Source organism: Babylonia areolata, chromosome 27 (assembly GCF_041734735.1).
Source record: "Babylonia areolata isolate BAREFJ2019XMU chromosome 27, ASM4173473v1, whole genome shotgun sequence".
Lineage (NCBI taxonomy): Eukaryota > Metazoa > Mollusca > Gastropoda > Neogastropoda > Buccinidae > Babylonia > Babylonia areolata.
Genome location: NC_134902.1, coordinates 35909212 through 35936006, shown reverse-complemented (window position 1 = coordinate 35936006; position 26795 = coordinate 35909212). Strand labels below are relative to the sequence as shown.

Sequence of the window (26795 nt, the reverse complement as noted above, 5' to 3'; positions counted from 1 at the left end):
TACAAGATTCTTGCAAACCATTTGAAAAGGTATTTTGCATACTCTGTAGTATTTGTTTTAAACAGTCTTTATTTCCTCAAAAAACAATTTTTTGACGAAAGTTTGTCCCATTGTTGTGCTATGTATTGATTTCCTTTTCCCTGACTGCTCTTTGATACTTTGACTGAGTGGTGCTGTCCAGATATCTGGCCCTTGTGTAAGGAGTTAAGGACCAAAACACTTGACTGAGGGGGACTACTTCTCTGAAGACCTTGTTCTGTCCAGCTCTCCCTAGAGTTTCTTACCACTTTGAGTAGTGCTATCCAGATATGCTACACTGTCTGTTTAATGAACAAAACAGATGTTTATTCCTGTTGATATACTTTTTTTTTTTCTTCCAGCATTTATTTTTTTAAAGATGATGCCTTACTGGTGCCAGCAGGTTGCATGTAAATTATTAATGTTAGATAACTGATGGCATTATTTGATTGTGCATTTGTTGGAAGTATATATTTTCATTGAAATTAAGCTTTATTGTGGACTGTTGTATTCAGTATTATTAGATAAGACATACTCCGTCACCACCTAACCACTGATTAAATTTGTGTATGATTCAGTTGTTTGTTGGTTTTTTTTGTTTTTTTTTACTGTGAGTCAATAATGATTAATGTATAACTTTCGCCAGCACTTTTTTTTTGTCTAATTGATTCACATAGTAATTTTTTTTTTAACTTTAAAGTCTAGTAATCTGGCACATACATATATTTCTTCCTAGCAAATAATTCTTAAGTTAAAGTTGTGTGTGCATGTTTGTCAGAAACTCTCTCTCTCTCTCTCTCTGTCCATGCAATTGTGCATGTGTGTGTGTGCATATACATGAGAGAGACGCTCAAAGAAGAAAGGGACAGACAGGGTTGACAATAGAACATGCACAGTCCCCCCCCTCCCTTTCTTCCCTCTGCCACCCCCCTCCTCCCCCCTGCCTTTCCTCACCCCTCCCAACCCCTCTCCAAAAAAGCAGCACTGAAGATGAATCACTGGCTGACAGTGATCTGTTCCCTCTCTGCACTGAGAGACTGTTCTGGTGTCATCATGCTGGGGAGTCTGTTAACCCTGTGTAGGCTGAATGCATGGTTTCAATGTCACATTTTCTTGTGAACATCACTTTATAGGATTTGCTACCAGTGTGGCTATAAGCACAATCAGCATGGCTGAGGCGTGTGGAACGTCAGGAGAGACCAGCTGTTGCCATGCACACTGAGTGTCTGTTGTTTGTTTCTTTAGAATTTATTTAAGTATTTGATTTATTTACATTTTCACAGCAGGGGTTATTAGTCACTGTTATATGATTGGAGCACGTTCAAGGACAGGTCTCTGTCATTTGCCCTTGATACATACTATAGTTTGGCCAAGAAATCTGAGGAAGAAAGCCACATTCTGAAAGAGTTCTGCATTTGGCATGTTGTTTGGAAAATAACACTTTTTACAGTGACACTGTCTGGAACATCCCATTCAAAGCACCAGTGGTCACAGAATGAAATCTGAACTATGTTCTTGGTGTTCACAGCTACACCATTAGTCCAGCTCTGTTGATGAATGACGTTTTTGAAAGCATGGAATTTTCATAGTCAGACAGCGTCATCCAAAGCAGTCACTAACATTTCGAGAGCTCTGTGTGTCTTTGAGTGATATTGATTGTCTGATGTAGTTAAATGGTGCTTCATTTCACACCCTTGACTAACTTTCTTTGTAAACTGTGTTGTAATGGATGCTTACAATCTGCTACACCATCTGTCTTGCGATCACAGGCTTTACAAACTCCACATTTATTTATCAATGTTGATTTTTAATACACACACACACACACACACACACACACACACACACAAGAAGATTTACAAGAGTTCAAAACAAAACAACAAATAACAAACTAAATTACAAACTAATCTGTGGTGATGAGGAGGAGATTATGAGAATCTGGGAGAATAAAATTAGAAACTAAGAAAGAAAGCTTAAGTGATCATTGCTTTTATGCCAGTCTTAACATCTCTCTACTGTGTTTTGTTCCCCCTCTAACTGAAATTTATCCGTACCAAAGTAATGCATTAACTAAAATGGCATCAGATAATGTTTAAATTAATAGCATGATTTAGTTAACATTTGGGAAAGAGAATATATAGATTACGGTAGAATTGCTCTGCTTTTATCAAACTGAAGGGAGAGATGGAAGGGATAGGCAGACAGAAAGGAAGAACAAGGGAGGGAAAAGTGAAAGAGAGAGGGGGGGGGGGGGGGTTGGAGGGGGAGAGTGAGTGATGAGATGGTAAGGGGTGAAAGGGAGAGAGACTATTGATTCCCAGTGAGCTGCCCTTGTTGTTGGTGGTGGCTGGGTGGTGACACTGGTCCATGATCCTACCATTGTTCACATGGACAGGTTGGTGGAGTGGGGGCCTGGGGGGGTAGGTCAGTAGCAGTTTACATTGTCAGTGTAGCTGTCATTGGTGCTAATGACATAACGACGTTTTCAGAGTGTAGTGTAAGGGTATGTCAGTAGCAGTTTACGTTGTCAGTGTTACTGTCATTGGTGCTAATGACATAATAACCTTCTCAGTTAGTGATCAGAAGATTACGCATTTTTATGCTTCAGAAAGAAAAAGTTTAAAGAGAGGGCAGACATGTCTTAAAAAAAAATAATAAAGGGGGTGTGGTGGGGAGGCATGGGGTAAGCAGCTCTTAACTGCTGATGTATCAACTTGTGATTTATTCTTAAAATAGTTTCTTAATTATACTTTGATGTCACTTTACACTGCAGTTCCCTATGGCTTTTGGGAGGGGGAAAAAAGGATGGTAAAAGCATCAACAGTGAAAATGTCCATTCTGTTGGGGTCAGTAACAGTAACAGTGTGAGTTAGCATCACAAAAAGGTCCTTTTGATAATGTTTTAAAAATTTGTTTGTGGTTTTTACTATTTCGATTTCTGCTAGTGCTGTGGGTTTGTTGTATTGTATCTTGCCATGTAAGATGTATGGGAATGCACAGTGTCCATCACTCCCTCTCTTCCCCAATACTCTGTCACTTGTGTATTCTTAAGTTCTTTTCTGTGTAGTTCTGTTTATTCATTTGTTTTGTTTTGCATGTTTATGATGTGACTCCATTTTTTGTCTTTAGTTTGCCAGAAATGTGTGGAACTGTAGTAATAACTAAATAAGCGTTTATCATTTTATGTCATGAATTTATTGCTGCAAAAATCTGTTTTTTTAATATGATGGAGAAACAAGATATTCTCGTTTTGAGAAACAAAATTTAAACAATTAACCTTTTTCATTTATTATTTAAAACAAACAAACAAAAAACCGACAGAAGAAAACACCAGTATGAAATGAAAGGGGGGAAAAAACACCATCCATTTTATTTAAAAACAAATGAACATTGCTTTTCTTCTTAAGTTTTGACTGCAACAAGTATGTGAAAATAATAATAATACAAAAAAATAATACAACAGTTATGATAATGATAACGAGAACATTGATAATAATAATATAAAAAACATGGAATGGAAATGGAATCTACATGTATACTTTTTCTTTCAAAAGATGAGAAAGTGTAGGTGGTATTTTGCTGGGACAGGGTTTTTTTTACTCCTGGCAAGTGGGGGTTCAGAGTCAGAATGAGACAGGGCGAAGAGGTGAGAAATTAGGAACAAAGCCATTAATTATAAACAGCACCCCCCTTCCGCTTACAAGTTAGACCTGAGGTAATCAGAAAAAGAAAGGGGGAAAAACTCCTCAAAAAACCCTATAGACCTGAGGCAAGCAGAAAAGGGGGAAAAGAACAACCCCAAACAACCAGAAACATTCACACGGCGTATGTATTGTTAAAATTTGAACGGTTAAAATTGATCAATTCAGAAAAACTGCCCATTCATCGACGTTTATCAGTGCGGTAGCTATAATTCCAGATGTGAGAGGCCCATTGATCAGGAAGCCTGTGATTTGTATTGATGTCACGTAACAGCGACAGGTGTACCTACATAAGGTGAAGGGGGGTCTACCTGTGACCTGAAAGAACAAATAGCAGGGGCCTGTCAGGGATGGAATGGGCTCAGGTTTGGTTGGATGTGCTGTGTTGAGGCCGGGCAAGTGAGGGAAGGGGGGGGGGGGGGGGGGGTGGAGGGGGTTTGTGGGTCACATAAAAGGCCTTTTGTTAGAGCTCAGTGGAGGGGAGAGGTATGCCAAGATTGTGGTGGTGGTTTTGGGGGGGTGGCATGTAGCCCCGCCCCCCTCCCCCCTCCCCCCTTCTTTCCTTCTTCCTTTCCCCCACCATCATGGTTTTTTTTTTTTTTTTTTTTTGAGTTTTTTTTTCTTCCTCTCAAGCTGTCCTAGTTTGTGGCGAAGGAGTGTAGCAGTTTTGTTTTTTTGTGAACAGGGTTGAGGACAGGCGACAAGTGTTGCTAGATGTGTGTGTGTGTGTGTGAAAGAGAGAGAAAGGAGGGGAAGAGAGAGACAAGGGAACAAGTATTATACTGTTATAGAAATGTATGTGTGCATGAGTGTGTGCACTGTGTGAGCGTATGTGACATTGCGTGAATGTCTACAGGTCACTTTGTGTGAGAGAGAAGAAAGTGAAATGATGTGAGCTATCAGCTGCACTTTTAGAGACTTGACTGTTAAATGATTGTCACTGCATGAGAGTAAACAGAACACTGAATTTGGTATGCTCAGAGCAGTTTTACACAGATGATCACACAAAGTATTGCATGTTTGTGCTCTCATTCATTCATTGTCTGTGTGGATGTATGTGTGCATGCACATGTTTGCCCTCACCTTACACATGCCCGTGTGTGTGTTTCATTTTTAAATAAGTGTATGCTTTACAAACTTAGCTTATGTGCCCATGTGTGTGTGTGTTTCATTTTTAAATCAGTGTTTGCTTTACTTACTTAGCAGGATGTTATATCCACGGGCTTTCTGTTACAGTGCCCCGTCCTTTTGTAGGTATACATATACATATTATCGTTTGGTGAATAGTGTTTCCTGCAAAAGAGATATTGTCTTCATCATTTTCAGCGTTGTTGTTATATAAGATAAATTCACAGTTGTTTTTTGCAGCTGCTGCTCCTGTTATGTGCATTTCAACTGAGCCAAAACTCATTTTATTTTTTAGACCCAGTGGTGCATGTGTAGGAGTGTGGCATGGTTGAAGTGAATCAAATTCTTTTGAAGAGAAACTCATTCCTTGTTATTCATCCACTGTAAAACAATCTGTCCTGGAGAAAGGACAGACAGACATGGGCTGAGGGTTGGTACAGGTATACAGGTACAGATATAATATATGTATAAGTATCTCCAAGTGGTGGTGGGATCACAGCTGGGGGCCAAAGGTGAAGTAGAGCCCTGAGTGAGACCAGACTGTGGGGTGTCAGGAAGAAAGGTAGACAGGCTGACATACCTGGCCCCTGGTGGGAGTGGTGGAGGTGTATCTTGTCTGTCCTGGCTATTGGCTTTCATGACCTTGTTCACAACCCTTGTCTCCCCCTCCCCCTCTGTGATTAGGGGGGTCAGGAGGGGAGGATTGGGTCTGGGATAAACTTGGGTGAAACCAGAGTCTTGTCTTAAAGGGAAAAGTCTGAAAAGAAGTATGCATTACAGTTTGGGTTGAAAACATAACATTCGTCTGATAATGACTCTTGCAAAGGAAATCTGTCTTTGGATATGAAAGGGTATCTGAAGTGTCATGCTGTAAACAACATTAATGAGTTATTTCAAATGAGTAGGTTTCATTATTTGATTTGGAATATTCTTTTACTTTTTGTTTTGTGTATCTTTAAAAAAAACAACAAAAAACAACCAACCTCTGGAAGATGTGATCGGGACTGAGTTTCAGTTTCAGTTTCAGTTTCAGTAGCTCAAGGAGGTGTCACTGCGTTTGGACAAATCCATATACGCTACACCACATATGAATCGGGACTGAAAGGATCAAGAGCTGACTTTTGTTAGAGTCATAACAGCATGATACCAACCCTTTTCTTTTGTTTGTGTTTGTAGTTGTTGTGACCTCCTCCTTACAGTTTACAGAGACAAACACACACACACACACTATCCCTCTCTGTCTCACTCTTTCACTTACATATGCACATATGTATGTGTATACACTTACGTGAACATGTTCATGTGTGTACATCAACATGCACACAGATCCACAAATTTACAAGTTAACACACACATGCACAACCATATTCATGCAGAAGGATTGATATCGTAGACCTGTAGATATACATAGATACATACATCTCTCTCTCTCTCTCTCTGTATATATATATATATTATATATATGTATATGTATATTACATCATTGTTAACTGATAAACTGTTTATAGTGGAATGATGGCCTGGAGGTAACGCGTCTGCCTAGGAAACGAGAGAATCTGAGCGCGCTGGTTTGAATCACGGCTCAGCAGCTGATATTTTCTCCCCATCCACTAGACCTTGAGTGGTGGCCTGGACGCTAGTCATTCGGATGAAACTATAAACCGAGGTCCCGTATGCAGCATGCACTTAGCGCACGTAAAAGAACCCACAGCAACAAAAGGGTTGTTACTGGCAAAATTCTGTAGAAAAATCCACTTCGATAGGAAAAACAAATAAAACTGCACGCAGGAAAAAATACAAAAAAAAAAGGGGGTGGGTGGGGCTGTAGTATAGCGACGCACTCTCCCTGGGGATAGCAGCCTGAATTTCACACAGAGAAATTTATTGTGATAAAAAGAAATAACAAATACAAATACAAATCTTTCATCATTCTGCTGTCTTCTCTTCCCACCTACACTCCTTTCCCTTTGAACCTCTGAAAGTTTATCATCATTGTCAATAAGTTCATGATTACAGACCCCAGTCATGACAGTGACCCATAGTAAATGAATTTGAAAGCAAAGCTTAAGTTATATCTCATTATCTGTCTGCTGTGACATCACCAGTGAGGTTCTTCCATATGTCCCAAATCACATCACCAGTGTGTGTGTGTGTGTGTGTGTGTGTGTGAGTGTGAGATCCTCCCTTCCTGTTCGGTCACATTTAATGTGTAAAACTTCCCTCTTTGCCTGGACTTGCCATAATCACCATTATACTAACATGTCTGCTTCCTTGTGACTGATTGCTTGTCAGTTGCTGTCAGTTGTATTATATATAATATTATGTCTGTCTGGGCTCTTGAAATAGTGTAGCAGGTATGACGATGTGGCTGGTTTATTCATCTGTGGCAAGACCTAGTTTTGTGAGCAGTATTATTTCATTTTTATTTATATTTTTCAGGAGTCCAGGAAGTATTAAAAAAAGAAGAAAAAAAAGAAAGAAAAAAACAACAACATGAAAACTACCAAAATAGGCCTTTTGTTGGGAATATTCTTCAGTAGATATATATTAAAAAAAAAATATATATATATATATATACATAACTTGTTCCCACTTTGTGTGTGTGTGTGTGTGTGTGACTTTGCGACAATGTGCATGTGAGAGACAGAGAGAGAAAGAGAGACTGATACTGACACCGATACTGACACTATATGTTTTATTGCCATTGACAGTACAATCCTTTTGGCAAGGGGAACATTATGAACATAAACAGAGAGAGAGAGTGTGTTGATAGTCTGTCATCAAATAAAGGTTTCTGCAGCTTGGACTGATGGATACATTCTCTAAATATCAATCAATAATGTTTCCACAACATTAAAAAAAAACCCAAAAACAAAACAAAAAAAACAAACAGACAAACAAAAAACAAACAACTAATGAAACGAAACAGCTTTAGTGTTTACATTAATTCTGTAAACATACTGTATTGACTGGGTAGATGTAACTGGCAGAGAGGAAAAGTTCTTATAATGTAGAACAAGAAAGGGTAAAGCTAAAAATGTGTGTGTGTGTGTGTGTGTGTGTGTGTGTGTGTGTGTGTGTGTAAAGTATGTGTGCAAGAGAGACAGAGAGAGAGTACATTAACACAATATATATATATATATATATATATATATATATATAAAAGAAATCTCCACAAGGGGAGAAACAAACAGGACATCACTCACTACAACTGGACACATCAAAGGGTGGGTTTACCTGTTGTAGGCCTCAGAGACCTCCCATCAACCCACCTTGCTGACCCCAGGTGTGCCAGCATGCCACATCTTTAGAGTCATGCCAGGTCTACAGCATTCAGATGGACGAGTTTACAGTTTAAATGGGTCTCCTTCAGAGCAGAAGTTTTCACATTAGATGGAATGTCTCTCTCCCCAGGAGTAAGTGGTTTACATTTTAGATGTTTAGACCTTCAGCTTTATACACACTCATTCAACTTTTTTTTTTTTTTTGTAGCTTGCACAAAACTGTAAGAAGAAGGTCACAATAACTACAAACACAAACAAAAGAAAAGGGTTGGTATCTCATGCTGTTGTGACTCAAACAAAACTCAACTCTGTGACTAATTTTAGATTTCTGTAATTATTGAGATGTACAGTAAAACAAAACCAACATGTACTGTCGAGGTTTCCCACAGTGGCTTTGGTTGGCGAAAGCAGCATGTTTTTCTGTTCTTCGTGTGTGTGTTGTTTGTTTGTTGTAGAAAAAAGAAAAAGAAAAAAACAACAAACACACGCATTAGTGTGATGGCCACAACTGTGTTCAGTTCACAGTTACATTTGAATGGTAAATAATACTAACAAAAAAGGGTTGAAGGTCCATATTCTTTTATGTCCATTGGGGTAGTGAATTCACATCCACTGGGTCTAGGGCTCGACATAGCAGAAGGTGGGGCCCCAGTCTTCTCCTTGGACTCTCTGAACTTTCCCAAACCCAAAGTCCAGTTCCCATTCTTACCTGGGCTGAGTGAGGGACATTGGAGTAAAGTGTTTGCTTTAAACAACATCATGCCTTTCTCTGGGACAGATTGCTTCACACTGGATGAATGAAAATTGAAATGGAACGAGTTTCTCTTCAAAAGAATTTGGTTCACTTCAACCATGCCACACCCCTATACATGTCCCACTGGGTCTAAAAATGAGTTATTGGTAAGTTGAAATACACGTAACAAGCAGCAGTAGGTGCAAAAACAACTGTAAATTTATTGTGTAACATCATGCTGAAATGTGGCCTCGATCCCTGATCACTGGTGAACACATGATCAGAAGTCCAGTGCCTTACCAAATCTGCCACGGTACATTAAACTGTAATGCTACTTTAAAAAAAAAAAATAAAAAAAAAAGTTTAGAAGAAGAAAAAATAATCATATGGATTTTTCTTCCCTCAGATGCCGAAGTACTAGTTAGTTTTTCCATGCTTGATGCTTGTTTGTACATATTTTCATGATTCATTTTGAATAATGGTACTTTGAGATTTAAGTAAGGAGATAAAGAAAAAAAAAAGAAAAGAAAGAAAAAATGTTTGACAGGTTGGTAAATGTATTGATAGGCAAACCTTCCCAAGTGACTCAGTACGAACTGAAGATGGCAGTTTTGTATCTTGGGGCAAGTGGTGGTGATAGTGGAAACAGACAGAAAAGGGATGGGGGTGAAGATTGAAAAAAGAGCTTGGAACTGGGTAACTGAAGGAGCAGTGCTGGGCCTGACTCTGCTGCAGTTTGAAAGCAGTCAAGTTCTAACCTGTAACCATGTTGGTTTGTTGGTTGCAAGCAGGTGATTTGCGAAGCAAAGAGCCCTATCTGCCAAACCGTTGTAGAGATTGTAAAATTAACCCGGTCAGCTGGTATACAGTGCCTCTGTGTGTGTGTGTGTGTGTGTGTGTGTGTAAGTGCTGAGAGTAAGGGGTAGAGAGAACTAGGTATACATATTGACAAGCATGCATACATATGTGTGAGCACACACACACACGGGCACAAGAGTATTTTTGGAAATGCATGCACACACACACACACACACACACACACACACACACACACACAAAACAACAACAACAAAAAAAACACCTCCCCCCACCACACACACACACACATAGCCACAACCACACACACACAGAGCCACAACCACACACACACACACAACCACACACACACACACACACACAGAGCCACAACCACACACACACACACACACACAGAGCCACAACCACACACACACAGAGCCACAACCACACACACACACAGAGCCACAACCACACACACACACACAACCACACACACACACACACACAGAGCCACAACCACACACACACAACACAACCAGAACCACAACCACACACACACAACAACCACAACCACACACACACAAACACACAAACACACACACACACACACACACACACACACAAAGAGTCAACATGATGAAGACTGAGGATCCATCAAATCAAAAATGTAAGCATTTGCATAAACTACACAATAAAAGTCAGTACAGTGGTGGAGGTGCTGGTGGAGGTGCGGACGTTAGTGGTGAGAAGAGGAAGGTGAGGGTCACAACACAATGCACTTGGAAGAGGCAGACATGGGGAATAAAAGCAGATCACTTCATGGTCTGCTGAGCGTATGTTTGCGTTGGGGCTGAACCTCGCAGTTTTTCTTACAGGCACCAGCACTGTGACAGCAGTCCTCGGCTACACTATGCAGGGCCACTGGCTACACTATGTAGGGCAGTGGCCGTGTGGTAATGTGCCCAGATTAGGAAGCAGGTGTCCACATGTTCCACTCAGGAATTGTACCATCCACCCCCACAACCCTGACTCACCCTCCTCCTCACTGGTAGTGGTCTGAGTGCTTGTCTTTTAGACGAGAAGATAAACTGAGGCTCTGTGTGCGGCATGCACTTTAGTTTAAGCGCATCTAAAAGCACCAACGGCAACAAAAGGGTTTATCCTGATGAATTTCCAGTGAAAAATTGGTTATGATTTATGATAAAATAAATAGACAAGTCAAGGTCACAATGACCATGCTCTGGTCTGCCCATATGGACAGCAGTTTGCCACTGACTGTTTTACAGTTTTGACACAGTTTGCACTGGAGTGTGTGGATGACCACAATGCACTGCCAGGACTGATTTTGTAACATTTCTGTGTTGGACAGCATAAAGGTCTGGTAAAAGCAAGGACAGGTTTTTAATGTGCATCAAGAACTGGAACAACATTGATAAGGTCTGACCGTCTTATAATTGAGATATGTTTCAAGTCGGCATATTTTTAGTCAGCACATTTTATTTGACTGACTGTCTGAAAATAACATCTGTGGTGGGAGGGAGATACTCGGATAATGTGCAGGTGTAGGTATGAAGGTTGCACTGTTCCAAAAACTTCATGTTTGTCAACAACTGAGTATTCATTTATGTGGTTTACAGCCTGCTTGACTGTGACTAGTATGACAGCTGTCATCTTGCTGCTGTTAAATGTGCCCGTAATGGGAACATTACCAGCATATTTATCATTCTGTCCATGCCCCAACATTTTCAACGGTTATTCGTGCTCACACTTGAGCATACATTTTGCAGGCTTAAGGTTAGACTTTGCTATATTAACCCCTAGACTGCTGCTGACGACTGTGCTTGTCAGTGCACTACCTCATTGAAGTAAGACAGACAGTACACACGTTACAGGTTGTCGGTCACCATTCTCAATCAGGACTCTTCCTCATGTGAATGCATTTCTTTTGTTCAGTAAAATGAGTGACGCTGGTGGAAAGTACATAAAAAGTAGTAACTGTACTTGAGACACACACCAAACTGATCTCATGTCACCAAGATTCAGCAGTCAGGGGGTTAAAGGGAAAAAAAGGTCAGAATGTTATGTCATGTGGAGGCTTTGTTCTCTGATTAGCCAGGTAAAGCTACAGCTGATGATTGTCAGTGGCTGTGGTGTCAGTGCTAGCCTGCTTTATACAGAGTCACATAATTGAACGCTTGATTCCTGTCATCATTTGGTGGTGTGATTGAAGCTGTGTTGTGGTGCAGGGTTAGGAGGGTGGGGTTCACACTCTGTAAATCTCTGTGTGTACGCTTGCGTGTTCACGCATGTGCGTGTGCACACTCACATTCACAGTGCTTAGAAGTAACATTGGAATGATGGAATCAGGAAAGAATGTTTTGTAACTTTGCCTGTCAGAGTTCCTTTTTGACTCACTTGTTTAAACAAAGTGAGTCTATGTTATAGCCCTGTGTTTGGTTGTGTGTCTATGGTAAACTTAACATTTCCATTTTCTCTGGAAATACCTTGTCTGCCAATATCAAATTTGGCTTAAACATAGTAGGAAAAAAATCTTCTAAGTCATACCAATAATAGGTTGTATGTCTGTTGATTTTAACAGTATTTCTGAATCATTAACAGTTTATTTCGTTGATGCTGGTTCTGGATTCTGAAAATGCTGTTACCCCTTTGCAGCTGCCCGAACGTCTTGTAATAAGACGCCATGACCACATTTTTCTTGTTTGTAGTTGAAAGCAAAGAAATACAAATTCTGGACAGAACACATAGTGACACTAGTTACATTATTGACGTGTTTACTGCATATGAATATTCTAAAGTGGACACTGAATTCATTAGAATGAACAGAAAAGAAAATTTGAATCGACCGTTTCATTGCCTCGTCTACACGGCACTGGTCAGTGCAGATCTTGACAAAACATGTTGCAAAGCCTGACGCAATGGCAATGTCTCTTTTACCGCTGAATTAAAAGAATTTCTTGAATAATCATTGACGTGTTTACTGCATATGAATGTTTTAAAGTGGATACTGAAGTAACTAGAATGAATAGAAAAGGTGAATTGAATGGATGGTGTCGTACTTTCGATGCTTGTTGAACATGGATTTCTGCAGATCTATAAATATTGGATACATATTGCTGTGCGTTTCAGGCGATGGGAATGTCTCCTTTACTTCGGACTTGAAAGAAATTCTTAAATGCCCGAGATATACCAAAAGAACATGATTTGAATGGTGTTTTCACTTTGATTACTGTTCTCAATTTATTCTGCTAGATGTATATGCTTAAATAATAATTTTTGAACGCCACTGTTGAATTCCGCATTTGCACAGTGCACAGAACCACTCATTCTTGATCTTAACATCATGGGTTCGAATCTGCATTGAAGCCTTTTTTCCCCTTTTTTTCCCCTGAAACTGTGTAATAAGGAATAGAGAACGCACTTCAACAAACTGATTTTTTATTTTTATAAGTTTCTGTTTTTGTTTTTTATGTGAAGCTGTATATAATTATAATAACGAATAGAGAACACACTTCAGCAAACTAATTTTTTATTTTTATAATTTTTTTTTCTTTAAGTGTGCATCACAAGTGAGTCTTGAAGGCCTTGCCTTTCTTGTTTTAAGTTTCACAGGCACTTTCTTTCTGTCAGTCTTAGTCATTGTATTATCTCTATCAATAGTCAGCCTGTCTGCTACAGTCGCTCATACTTCGGTCACTCAGTATTCACTCTTTGCTCTCAGAGTGCTTCCTTCCTTTCACTTTCTCTGCTGGAAAGAAGCTGGTCTACAGTAAATAATGTGATTGATCACTGTTCATGGAAACATGGATTTTGCACCAACCCCCACACCTCACACCCCAAGTTTTACTGTTGTACTAACTTTTTATTATTATTATTATATATATATATATATTTTTTTTAACCTCCTCCCCATGCCCCACCCTACTAAAAAAAAATGTATACTGTATTTGAAAGACAGTGGCATGTTTCCACACAAGTGTTGTTTGAAAGATCGCAGTAGAAATCTACCTGTGATTGTGTGACATCCGACCCCGCCCTTACCCCTATCCCCCACCCCACCCATGCTCACTCTCTGTGCCAAGGAATGTGTGACTGGGAAGGGAAACTGAAGAACAGGGTGTAGGTGTTTGTTTGTGCCCCTCCAGACAGGAGGCACCTGTAATTTATAGGGCCACTGTCAGCAGATCATGTCTTCCAATCCTCAAACTCCACAAACTCCACACCTGGCCCTTCCTTTTTGTGTTGTTGCTCCCTCCTTCCCTATTTTTTAAATCTTTTAAAATTTTTATTTTATTTTTTGTCTTCCTGTGGCAGATTTTTTGTCTCCCTTGTTCAGCATTGTGCTGCTCAACAGCTCAGTCTGAGGGGGGGAAAAAAATCAAAAGTCCAGGTTTTGTGGCCAGAGACAAGTTTTGCTGATTTGAAACCTCCCCTCGTCCTCCTCTCCTTCACAAATTACATTGTTTGGTGGTACATAGGCTAGTTTTGACGTTGTGAAAATGTAACTATAAGGTTGCACAGTGACGCGGATAATTGACGAGCGAACATGTGCCGTTAGTGGTTAATGGGTCTGACCTTTTTTTGTTTCTGTCTGGGACTGCTGTTCGGTCAAGTGTGTACAGCTTCAGACAGGGGGCCTGGTGGGTGTGCATTTTGATGACTGCCATGTTTATCACAGCCGTTCTGAGGCGTGCTACTGCTGTGGGTTGGTTGGTTCGCTTGTGTCGCCGTGACCCTCTCTCTGCTTTGGTTGAACTGATTCATTGCTGATGTGCACAGTCAGAATGTGCTTTTCGGCATTGTCGGGTGAATGGGTGGGTGGGGCACCATGCCTTGAGAACTGAAATTATTTATGCAGGGAGAAAATAAAGAGGGAGTGTTTTGTTTGTGACCCAGAAGCCGGTGAGGCATGTGTTATGTTTGCTGAGTGATACTGCCTGAAGTACTAGCAGTGTATTGAATTCAGTCCTTGATGTTTATGTGTTCAGGTAAATATTGTTAATGACACAGAATTTGCTGTGTGTTTGTCTTTTTGTGTACGTTTTTTTTTTTATGGGAAGGTACAGAACAGTATGTGCTTGTTTGAGCCGTATGGTTTATGGAGCTTCACTGCATTGATCAAATGACACGAATTCAGCTCTGTGTGCTTATGTTTTTATTAACAGGGTGAGTGGTACTCTATGCTGTGTGTGTTTGTGTGTGTATGTGTATGTGTGTGTGTGTGCATGCATGTGAGTGAGAGAGAGTGGGGGAGAAGGTTTGTGACATGACAGGAACAGTATTAGTAGACATTACTGGTGTATAATTTTGATGAATATGGTGAGATTTATATATATATATATATATTTTATTTTATATATATATATTTTAATGATTCTGTTTCTTGATGATTCTTCAGAGGTATACTCAGTGCACATGTATATGATCATTGATGTGATAGAAATATAGTACATGCGCTTGGAGGATTGATGTCATGTATCAGTGCTTCGATGAATGTGTGTGTGTGTGTGAGTGTTTTGATGTGAGTGGGGATGATATTCCAAAGGCTCAGCATCTGCATTGTGGACTTAATGTGCATGGATGTGGGGAGATTGTGTGGAGCGATGAAGGTGGGGAGTTAATTTTGGTTGGGAAGGAAGACAAGAGTTTTATAAACTGTGAACGAAGTCTGTGGAGGAGTTTGCATCAAAGTCTATGGTGTCACAGCGCAGATTCCAGGGAACTGTTATTAGAGGTACATGGTGACAGTCTTCAGTTCAAGAAAGGTGCTCACACACAGTCTGACTCCACAACTAAGCGATTACTGTCGTCAGTGTGTTGTGCGCTGAATATGTTGAATCGGAACAGGCACTACTGGACACAATTGAAGTGACTCGTCAGCTGTGTAGGGTCTTCTTTGGTGTGTGGATGGATCACAACCAAACACTTGACAGCAACATGTGAACTTTTTTGGCATTGAGAGTGGGACTTCGATACAGAACAAGCCTGGGACAATGCAAAGATGAACTGTGTGAGAAAAACACCGCTGAAATAGCATGATGAAAAGGATGATAAATTGTATCATAAGAAACACTGTAGAGAAACAGGCTTTGATAGGTAAGTGATGGACAGGACAAGAGGACCATCAGTCAGTGTGTTGCACCAGAAGTAGAAGTCTAGTAGTAGTAGGGAGCAGGAGTGTGGCCAGAAAACTGGGTGAGAGACGGCAGGCGTGGAGGGTGGTGTGGAAATGGAAATGGGCCATGCGTGGCTCAGGGTAGGCGTGGAGGGTGGTGTGGAAATGGAAATGGGCCATGCGTGGCTCAGGGTAGGCGTGGAGGGTGGTGTGGAAATGGAAATGGGCCATGCATGGGTCAGAACGCAAGCTGGGAATGGTTAGCTGTACAGGTGTATGTCACATAGAGAGTTCAGTCAGTGTGGCTGTTGGTGTACATGTGTGTGTGTGTTGGTTGATGGGTGTGGCAGTTTGTGTGTGTGTGTGTATGTGCGCACTTGCACATTCACACATGAGTGTGTCATTGTGTGTGTGTGTGTGTGTGTGTGTGTGCGCACGCTAGTGGGTGTGATGTGTGAGAGAGAGATGTTCAGTTTAACGTCTGTTCACTATAAGTGTTATTAGATGGGGTGTGTGTATGTGTGTGTGTGCGCGCGCGTGTGCGCATGCATGTTATGACTCTCACTCATGCACACAAATATGTGTCAGTGTGTGCCTGCATGTTTGTGTTTGTATGTGTGTGGGTGTGTACATGCATGCATGTGTTTATGTGTGCATGTTTGCATTTATACTCTTATTTGTGTAGCTGAGTGTGTGGGTGAAGGAATACAAGATCATCATTCACATGAAAAAGAGTGGTGGGGGGGGGGGGGAGTAAAAATATGTACACTGTCTAAATAGAATAAAACGTAGGTGAACACAATGGACAGTGTGTGAGGACCTTGATGAGTTGACAGCTTCCTTCCTTGTGCCATGGCCCCTGATTGTTCCTTTATGTGCGCGGTGAACTGCTTCACACAGACTTCCTCATGTGGCTGAGATCAAGCGACGTTGTTCAGCTCTACTCAGCTGCAAGTTTTGAGTTGATATTTAGCCGAGGACTGTGGATGTCTGAAGTCTGTACGTGTTCAGTTTTGACAGTATATTACTTCGAATGTGTGCGTTTATTCATTTATTTATTTATAAAGTCTGCACATGTTCAGTTTTGACAGTATATTACTTCGAATGTGTGCGTTTATTCATTTATTTATTTATTTATCTATTTATGTGTTTATTTATTTATCTGTTTATATATTGGCATGTACTCAGTTTTGATGGTCTGAAGATAGTCTTCTCAGGAAGATTCCTGCGCTTTACAAAGAGTTTGTCAACCAACATGGAGGAGACCTACCCACCTATCCAAGCAAAAGATCCTGTTTAAGTTTAGTAGCTGCATTTTCAGAATTTCTGTCACAAAATTTGAGGCGGTTGTGGTCATTAGATCTGTCATCATTTCGAAGCTGAAGTGAATGATCTTGGAGGGAGGGTGTGGAGAGGAGGGTGGGGGTGGGGGGGCGGGGGTAGGAAGGGAGTGAGAGGTGTGGTTAGGTTCCCCTTGTATGCAGGGCCTGTCAGTGTGTCAAGTTGTCACCATCTGTCACTGTTGTTTCAAGTCGTCAGGTGATAGCAGCTCAATTGTTCTGTGCTTAAAAGCAACAAACAACACTGTTCATTGTTATGTGGATTTTATTGCCAGTGACAACCAGATCCTTTGCTACCATTTACAAGGCTGTAGTATTGTGATTTATGACTGTGTTTTTGCTTGCTTTTTTTTGCTTTTTTTTTTCTTCTCAGATTAAAAGGCATTAGCAAATGTTTCAATGCAATGCACATGCATACGCACACATTCATGCTTGCACATGTGCACACACACACACATGCACACCAACCCACACCACACCCCTTGACAGCTGTGCCTGAAATCTGATGTCATCCCACATGCAGTGACGACAAGAGTGCACAACCATCAGTCTTCTCCACTATTGTGCAAAATCAACAAATAATGTATATTATGTAATTTTTTTTTTATTCTAAAAGAGGGGAATATTTCTTGAAATCAAACTTATGATGATTTACTTTCAGGTTGAAAAAGAAAAAAAACAAAAAAACCCATCCAGTTCTACTGCCACATCAGTGAAGATTCCCTGGACAGGGCGATCAAGGCACGGCAAGGCAAGGTGTGATCTTAAAAGCTGACTGACCAGTCAACATGTCTGTCAACGACGACCTCCTGCAAGCCAGCAGCGACAGTTTCTGGGAGGTGGGGAAGTACATGCGCACAGTGAAGCGCTGTGACAACGGCTTCAAACTGTGCGAGTCGCTGCGTCAGCTGATCGAGCAGCGGAGCGAGATCGAGAAGAAGTACGCTTCCATGCTGTCTGGATGGTCCAAGAAGTGGAACGAGTTCCTTGATAAAGGTAACAACATGCACGCTTGCATGTGCACGCGCACAGATGTAATTACTTATTTGTTCACTCCTACACATGTCCATATATATATATATGTATGTATATGTATATATATGTATATATGCGCATGCACATTCACATAGACTATACACACATACATGTGCCGTCTCCTTAGTGTTTGTTGCATATCTCCTCATACACTTGACTTGCACAAACATCTGCAGCTGCCCTTGCACACATCATTTACACTTCTTCTGCGTTCACTCGTATGTACACGAGTGGGCTTTTACGTGTATGACCATTTTTACCCCGCCATGTAGGCAGCCATACTCCCGTTTTCGGGGTGTGCATGCTGGGTATGTTGTTTCCATAACCCACCGAACGCTGACATGGGTTACAGGATCTTTAACGTGCGTATTTGATCTTCTGCTTGCATATACACACGAAGGGGGTTCAGGCACTAGCAGGTCTGCACATATGTTGACCTGGGAGATCGTAAAAATCTCCACCCTTTACCCACCAGGCACCGTCACCGTGATTCGAACCTGGGACCCTCAGATTGACAGTCCAACGCTTTAACCACTCGGCTATTGCGCCCATCACATCATTTACACACATGTGTGCACAAAAATTATTTCGTGCACACTTTGTGGATAGCTTGAGTCATGTTTTGTATGTTATAAGAACAAAACAAAACAAAACAAAAATCCATTGCCTTATTCTGCTTCCAGTTCTTCCCTCTCCTCTTCCTCCACATACACTTAACAAAGATTTTTTTTTATATAATCATTTATAGATTTTGCTGGCTTGAACCAAGCAATTTTAGGAACAACCATTACAAGAGATAGTGCATTTGATGCACAGTATGTGAACCAAGATGAAAAATAGTCAGGCATGCTGAACGTCAGTTGCACAAAAGTTTGTTGTTATCAAACCATTGTTGGAGGCATAATGGTGCGGCTTATTCACAAAAAATGCTTTGTGTGTTGATTTTGTTGTTGTTGTTGCTTTGCATGATAACATCTATTGATTTGAGTTCTCGACATTTCCTCATAACATTGTCTTTCTCTCTCCCTCTCTGTGCCTCCTTCCCCAGTTCCCCCATTTAAGATCTAGTGATTTCGTACTCAGGTGTCTTAATATCTTTATTATCGGTTATCTACAGTGGTCCGTTTCATATTTGGTGCATACTTTTTTCTTCTTCTTCGTCAAACTGACAATCAACAGAAATGTTCAGTTCTGTTCCTTCCATGTCCAATCAGTGTCTAGCAGTTGCTAATATATTATCTTGTTTAGAGGAGCGTAGGATTGTAGGTATGTGAAGCATTTTGTTCTGTCCAACTCCCAGCATAGATTTCACCCGTTTGCGAAGCCGGGCAAGCTGTCGCACACATGACTAATCTTACCGCACAGAATCATTTGGGACGCCGCTTTCATGGTGAGGGCGTGCATCACGTAGCCTAGTTCATGCCTGTGACTGTCATTGAGTGTCACTGTCACCGAAATATATAGGCACAGTGTGTCTCCGGCTTTCTAAAAGTATCTTTCTCTTAAGTGTCATCTCATTGTCCTTTCACCTTCTCCCAGCCTTTCACGTGGCGTTCTTACAGGGGAAGTCTGAACACTGGTTTACAGTCACCCACACACTGCTTTTCCCAGTTTGTTTCATTACAGTAGGGTTGGTTCATAGTCAGTCGTTCGGGGTGCTTGTGCTGTGTGTTGCGTGCAAACCCCCCCCCCCCCCCCCCCCCCCCCCCCCCCCCGCACCCCCCCCTCCCTACATCCCCCACTGCTGTCTGCCCTCTGGTCTTGTCTTATAGTGGGTTTTTTTTTTTTTTGTTTTTTAGGGGTGTGGGGGTGGTTAGGGGTTTTATGCTGACAGTTATGATCACAATCCTCCCTTTCCCTTGGCATGTGTCTATACAGATATATATTTGCATATACTTGGACATATGCACATGCATACACACACACACACACACACACACACACACACACACACACACACACACACACACATTCTCTCTGTCTCTCTCTCTCACACACACTCTCTTTCACACACTCACACTTATCCACCCACACACTCACACTCATTCAGTCACTCGCTCACTTACTTTTTCTCAAACAGAGTCCACATTCCTTGGCAAAGATCACCATATTTCTAGGCCTTGAAAGTCATGATTGAGAGAGTCCACATTCCTTGGCAAAGATCTCCATATTTCTAGGCCTTGAAAGTCATAATTGAGCAGTGGCACATAGCATTATCCTGTCTGATGATGTGGATTCTTGCACACTTGCCTTGCACTGTTTAAATGTCCTTTCTTCTTGAGTAATGAATCAGTTCAAAGACATCCATAAAACACTCCCAGAATGCTGCCTTGTAAGTTGTATGAAAGCAGTACCCAATAACAGTAAACAGTCAGAAGTGGAGGTTTAGATGAGCACAAAAGCCAGAGGGTAAAGGCATTGGACTTTCAGTCAGAAGAGCTTTAGCTTGATCCTGTATTGGTGCATAGTGAACTAAGGTGGAGGTTTCTCCAGTCGCTCAGGTCAACATATATATATATATATATATATATATATATATATATATATATATGTGTGTGTGTGTGTGTGTGTGTGTGTGTGTGTATGCTCCTGCAAACGAATTGAAAAAAAGCAAAACAACAAAAAATGGAATATTGTTGCCTGTACGGTGAACAAAAAATCCCACTTGTAGATTTAGATACTAGGCAGTGTATGTGTTATGTTAACATAAGTGTCCTCTGGCAAAATATTGTGGAGAAATCTTCTGTGATAAGCACAGAAAAATATATATATGCATGCACTGAAGGCCTGACAAAGAGCATTGGGTTATGCTGCTGGTTAGGCAAATTTTGTATTTGTATTTCTTTTTATCACAACAGATTTCTCTGTGTGAAATTCGGGCTGCTCTCCCCAGGGAGAGCACGTTGCTACACTACAGCGCTACCCATTTTTTTTGTATTTTTTCCTGCATGCAGTTTTATTTGTTTTTCCTATCGAAGTGGATTTTTCTACAGAATTTTGCCAGGAACAACCCTTTTGTTGCCGTGGGTTCTTTTACGTGCGCTAAGTGCACGCTGCACACAGGACCTCGGTTTATCGTCTCATCCGAATGACTAGCATCCAGACCACCACTCAAGGTCTAGTGGAGGGGGAGAAAATATTGGCGGCTGAGCCGTGATTCAAACCAGAGCGCTCAGATTCTCTCTCGCTTCTTAGGCGGACGCGTTACCTCTAGGCCATCACTGCTTACCCCCGTGGAGATGTGGGGGGTCTTTCAGTATAAACAGCATCCCCGCCTTCTGGAAAATCTGTGCTAGAAACTTCCTCTTTTCTATCACTCTCTTTGTTTCTGCCTTTTTTCTTCACTGTTGTCTCCTTTTTCTGCCTTCCCAGTCCATTCCCCTTTCTTTTTTCAAGCAAGCCTTAACACTTTATTCTCTTTTTCCGCTATGATGTGCTGTTTTGCTCTGGCGATTAGGTAGTGAGATGTTAACACTGGGATGGGCACTAGCTGCCCATTCTGCAGTGTTATTTGCCTATATGGCCTTATTTATGTATTTTTTGTTTGGCTTTGAAGTATTTTTTTCGATTTTTTTTAATCTAGGGATGATGAATTAAGCGGAAGGGCTGGCGTCCTCAGCATGGCCTGGTCTTATTTGCCATAAGGAGCTAAATGGTTGTGATACTGTGTCATGGACCATGTTTTGTGGGTTTGTGTTAGTGTTTTTTGTAAATGTGACAGTTTTGTGTTGACGCAGGTGAGCATTTGTATAGTTTGACAGTCCTGATATGACCCTGTGCGGTCGGCTGGACTATAAGCAACGAGAATAAATAAGAATAAGACATTTGCTTAGCAGATGTGAAGTGCACAATCATGGATTTGTCCGAATGTACTGTAGTGATGACTTCTTGAGAAACTGAAACTGAACTAATTGTTTCGGTGGGCAGTTCTGATAAATTATTATGGTTGTTTGCAGTACACAAAGCTATCTGAGCAACAATGTCAAATGTCAAGGTGCATTGTGAAGGGTGTGTTGTGATGAATATATAAACAGGTATCTAATGTGAAGGTCATGTAAGTGATGTGTACACAGGTGTGTAACATAAAGGGTGTGTTAGTGATATGTACACCGGTGTGTAATGTGAAGGGTGTGTTTGTGACATGAACTCGGTTGTGTAATGTGAAGGGTGTGTTTGCGATGTTTACGCAGGTGTGTTATGTGAAGGGTGTGTTTGTGATGTTTATACAGGTGTGTTATGTGAAGATTGTTTGTGACATGTAATCAGGTGTGTAATATGAAGGGTATGTATGTGACATGTGTAATGTGAAAAATGTGTTTGTGACAAGTAATCAGGTGTGTAATGTGAAGGGTATGTATGTGATGTGTACATAGGTGTGTAACGTGAAGGGTGCGTGTGTGGCATGTACACGGGTGTGTAATGGCTAATGTGAAGGATACGTCTGTGATGTGTGCACAGGTTTGTAATGCAAACGGTGTGTTTGTGACGTGTACCCAGGTCTGTATTTGAAAGTTGTGTACTTGTGTGTGTGTGTGTGTGTGTGTGATTTGTAACCAGGTGTGTAATGTGAAGGGTGTGTTTGTGATGTATGCATAGGTGTGTAATGTGAAAGGTGTGTTTGTGACATGTACACATGTCTGTATTGTGAAGGGTGTGTATGTGACATGTACACAGGCCTGTAATTGAAAGATGTGTATAAGACGTGTGCACAAGTATGTAACGTGAAGGGTGTGTATGGGACGTGTACCCAGGTCTGTAATCGAAAGGTGTGTATGTGACGTGTACACAGGTATGTAACATGAAGGGTGTGTATGTGACATGTACCCAGGTGTGTACCTGGTGTGTAACGTGAGGGGTATGTATGTGACGTACACAGATGTGCAGCGTGAAGTGTATGTATGTGACGTGTACCCAGGTGTGTGACGTGAAGGGTGTGTATGTGACATGTAATGTGAAGGGTATGTATGTGACGTGTACCCAGGTGTGTAACATGAATGGTATGTATGTGACGTGTACCCAGGTTTGTAACGTGAAGGGTATGTATGTGATATGTACCCAGGTTTGTAACGTGAAGGGTATGTATGTGATATGTACCCAGGTGTATTACGTGAAGGGTATCTATGTGATGTGTACCCAGGTGTTTAACATGAAGGCTATGTATGTGACGTGTACACAGGTGTGTAACGTGAAGGGAATGTGTGTGACATGTACCCAGGTGTGTGACATGAAGGCTATGTATGTGACGTGTACACAGGTGTGTAAAGTTAAGGGAATGTGTGTGACGTGTACCCAGGTGTGTGACATGAAGGCTATGTATGTGACGTGTACACAGGTGTGTAACGTGAAGGGAATGTGTGTGACGTGTACCCAGGTGTGTGACATGAAGGCTATGCATGTGACGTGTACACAGGTGTGTAACGTGAAGGGAATGTGTGTGACGTGTACCCAGGTGTGTGACATGAAGGCCATGTAAGTGATTTGTACCCAGGTCCGGAGTATGGGACAGGCCAGGCGGCGTGGCGCAGTGTGCTGGTGGAATCAGACCAGCTGAGTGAGCTGCACAACAACATGGGCGATGACCTGATGCAGAAGGTGTATGCCTCCATCAAGACCTGGCAGAAAGAGAACTACCACAAGTCCATGATGCACTTCAAGGAGACCAAAGAGTTTGAGGATGGTTTCAGAAAAGTAAGCTTTAAAAAAATAAAGGTTTTTGTTAGTTGGTTGGTATTTTGTGTTGAGAGAGAATGAGTGTGAGTGTTTATGTGGTAGTTAACCCCTAGGCTGCCTGCATGACGAGATAACTCGTCATGGCAAGCATGTATGCTTCGCTGCCTGCATGACGAGATAACTCGTCATCGAAATATTCTGACTTTTCCCTGGTTTGCATTCACTTCCTTGGCAAAAATAGCGGTAGCTTTAGCCTGGGGAATCTCTCTAGATTCTATTCATAGCTAGAAACCCCATCTATGTCATGAAGCATTCCTTTATTTGAACGTTTTGGTTGGGTCACTGTCCAAGTGTTTGCCTGACTTCTCTCCTCGCTCGCTCAACAAAATGTCGGACTGACGCCGTGCTCAAGACATGCGATCGTGACGAACTAAATCAACCATGATTTCTTTCTTTAGCTGATGCTCAGAAGGAATTGAAGCGTAAATTCGAAGGAGAAGATAGAGATGAACATTTATAGGACGATCTGATAGAAAATAAATGAATAATGAAGAGAGTGGCCACGATGCGACTGTCAGTGAGTGATGCCGGCTGTACAGATCTTAGCAGACGACAGATGACCGAATTAGCAGCAGAGCGATAGTCTTGGCACGCAGCCAACGCGGTCTGATGAGAACTGAATCAAGTGACCGTGTGAGAGGGGTGAGGAGGAGGGGGGGTGGAGACTGAGGGGGCGTGGCCTCACATCCATCTTATCAGTTGGAGAAGTCACAATGTATTGTGTATCTATCTCTTTAAAAAAAATATATATATATTGTGGTTGTTCTAGTATGATTTTGTGTTTGCAGATATCCATTTGTCCAGAAAATATGATGTTTTTGTGCAAATTACCTGACTAATGTTTGTAATGAACAAGTTGAAAATGTGACAAAAAACAAAACACTGATTTCAAAACAACAGCATGTCACTAAAAATATATAAAATGGGAAAACAGCATGTGTTTTGTATTCTTTATTCATTTACCTTTCAGAAAATATATACTTTTATGGGTCTTTCTCCAATAACAAAGAGCACAGAATTTTTTGAAAATTTATACCCGTTTTTTGGGAAAAAACCCTGGCAAATAGATTTCACTTAAATCTTATTTTCCTGGCAGCGAAAGGGTTAAGAGAGAGTGAGTATGTGTGTGTGTGTGTGTGTGTGTGTGTGTGTGTGTGTGTGTGTGTGTGTGTGTAGTTGAGTTTGTGCTTGTGAATATGTGAATCTCAAAGTTTGTATATAATGTTACCATGTATCTAAGTATAGTTTGCTTGGTTTTGTTCATTCTTTCTTTATTCAACATACTGTTAGAAGGTGTGGGCACTTGAGATTATAAGATGCCACAGTAAAAGAGTTCTGTCTGGAAAGCCTTTCTTGGTCATGTTTTGTAGGCACATTGTAATGTTTACAAACCCCCACCATATCCCCTCTGCCCCCCCCCCCCCTCCTGCCCCCCGCCACACACCATCACCCACACTTTAACTTTGCTCAAGGAAAGAAAACATCTGACCTTAGCCATGACCATCATACACGCGTGAGCACACACAAACACACACACACACTCTCGCACATGCTCACTCAGACCCACTTACACATACACACATGCGCACGTACGCGCGTGCACACACTCACACACACACACTCACATGCAGGCACACACACATATGCACACAATTTGTTGAATGGTGTCATCAGAAAAATACATAAGACACCACCATTTCAGAGCCAGTAGAGGAAAACCAAAGTGATGAAGGAGAGGGGTGGGTGAGGTGTGGATTGAGATAAGCTTACAGTTTGGCCAACAGCAAAGTGAGAGCCGTATGATCAATGGTTTCTCCATTGCAATGGGAAGTCATTCACAGCCTAGTCTTTTGTGAAGCACTATGACTGTCAAATTTAGAGGCAAGATTGCACTGGCTCTAAGTGCTGCAGCCTTGGGGGCTAGTTGGCCTTTGTAGACCATCCCATTGCTGACTGTCCTGAAGCCCTTTTGGCTTAGAAAGCGGGGATGTAACATGGGCAAGACACTCTCCACTTCAATCAAATTCTAGGCCAGATAGTTGTGACAGCAGTTGCCACCACTGCTCTTCTGATGGTCGTATGTGGAGTGTTGGCCTAGCGGTAACGCATCTGCTTTGGAAGCGAGAGAATCTTGAGCGCATTGCTTTGAATCCCACAGCAGTCAGTACTTTCTGCTAAACTTTTTGAATGGTGGTCTGGACGCCAGTCATTCGGATGAGACAATAAATTGAGGTCCCTTGTGCAGCATGCACTCAACGCTTTTTAAAGAACTAGTGGCAACAAAAGGGTTGTCCCTGGCAAAATTCTGTAGAAAAATCCACTTCGATAGGAAAAAAGATGAAATTGCAGGATGAAAAAACACACACACACACACACACAAAAAGGGTGGCACTGTCAGTGTAGACGACACGCTCTCCCTGGGGAGAGCAGCCCGAATTTCAGACAGAGAGAAATCTGTTGTGATAAAAGAGGAATAGAATACAATGTAATGCAATACAATGCAATGCAGTGCAATACAGTACAGTGTAATGCAATACAATACAATACAATACAATACAATAGTAGGACATGGCTGACAGCATGGGGTGTGGCATTGCGTGTGCAGGCCCAGAAGCCGTGGGGAAAGCGTCTGAGCAAGGTGATGACGGCGCGCAAGGAATACCACACAGCCTGCCGCACCGAGAAGAGCACAGCCCACCAGGAGAACAACGCACGCGGGGACGCCTCCATATCACCTGACAGTGTGAGTTGTCCTCCCTTCTGTGTCACCTGACAGTGTGAGTTGTCCTCCCTTCTGTGTCATCTGACAGTGTGAGTTGTCCTCCCTTCTGTGTCATCTGACAGTGTGAGTTGTCCTCCCTTCTGTGTCATCTGACAGTGTGAGTTGTCCTCCCT

General features: G+C 41.6%; 1 protein-coding gene across 2 annotated transcripts in view; it reads left to right on the top strand.

Annotated features, from left to right (window-relative positions):
* The window catches only part of LOC143301536 (protein kinase C and casein kinase substrate in neurons protein 1-like), a 57842-nt gene that overhangs the window by 2333 nt on the left and 28714 nt on the right, over positions 1-26795 (top strand). For both annotated transcript variants that reach the window (XM_076615907.1, XM_076615906.1), the window contains exons 2-4: positions 17797-18131; positions 23659-23858; positions 26506-26643. In XM_076615907.1, coding sequence (XP_076472022.1) covers positions 17924-18131; positions 23659-23858; positions 26506-26643 — 546 coding nt within the window. In that variant the 5' untranslated portion in view covers positions 17797-17923. The remainder of the gene's footprint in view (positions 1-17796; positions 18132-23658; positions 23859-26505; positions 26644-26795) is intronic.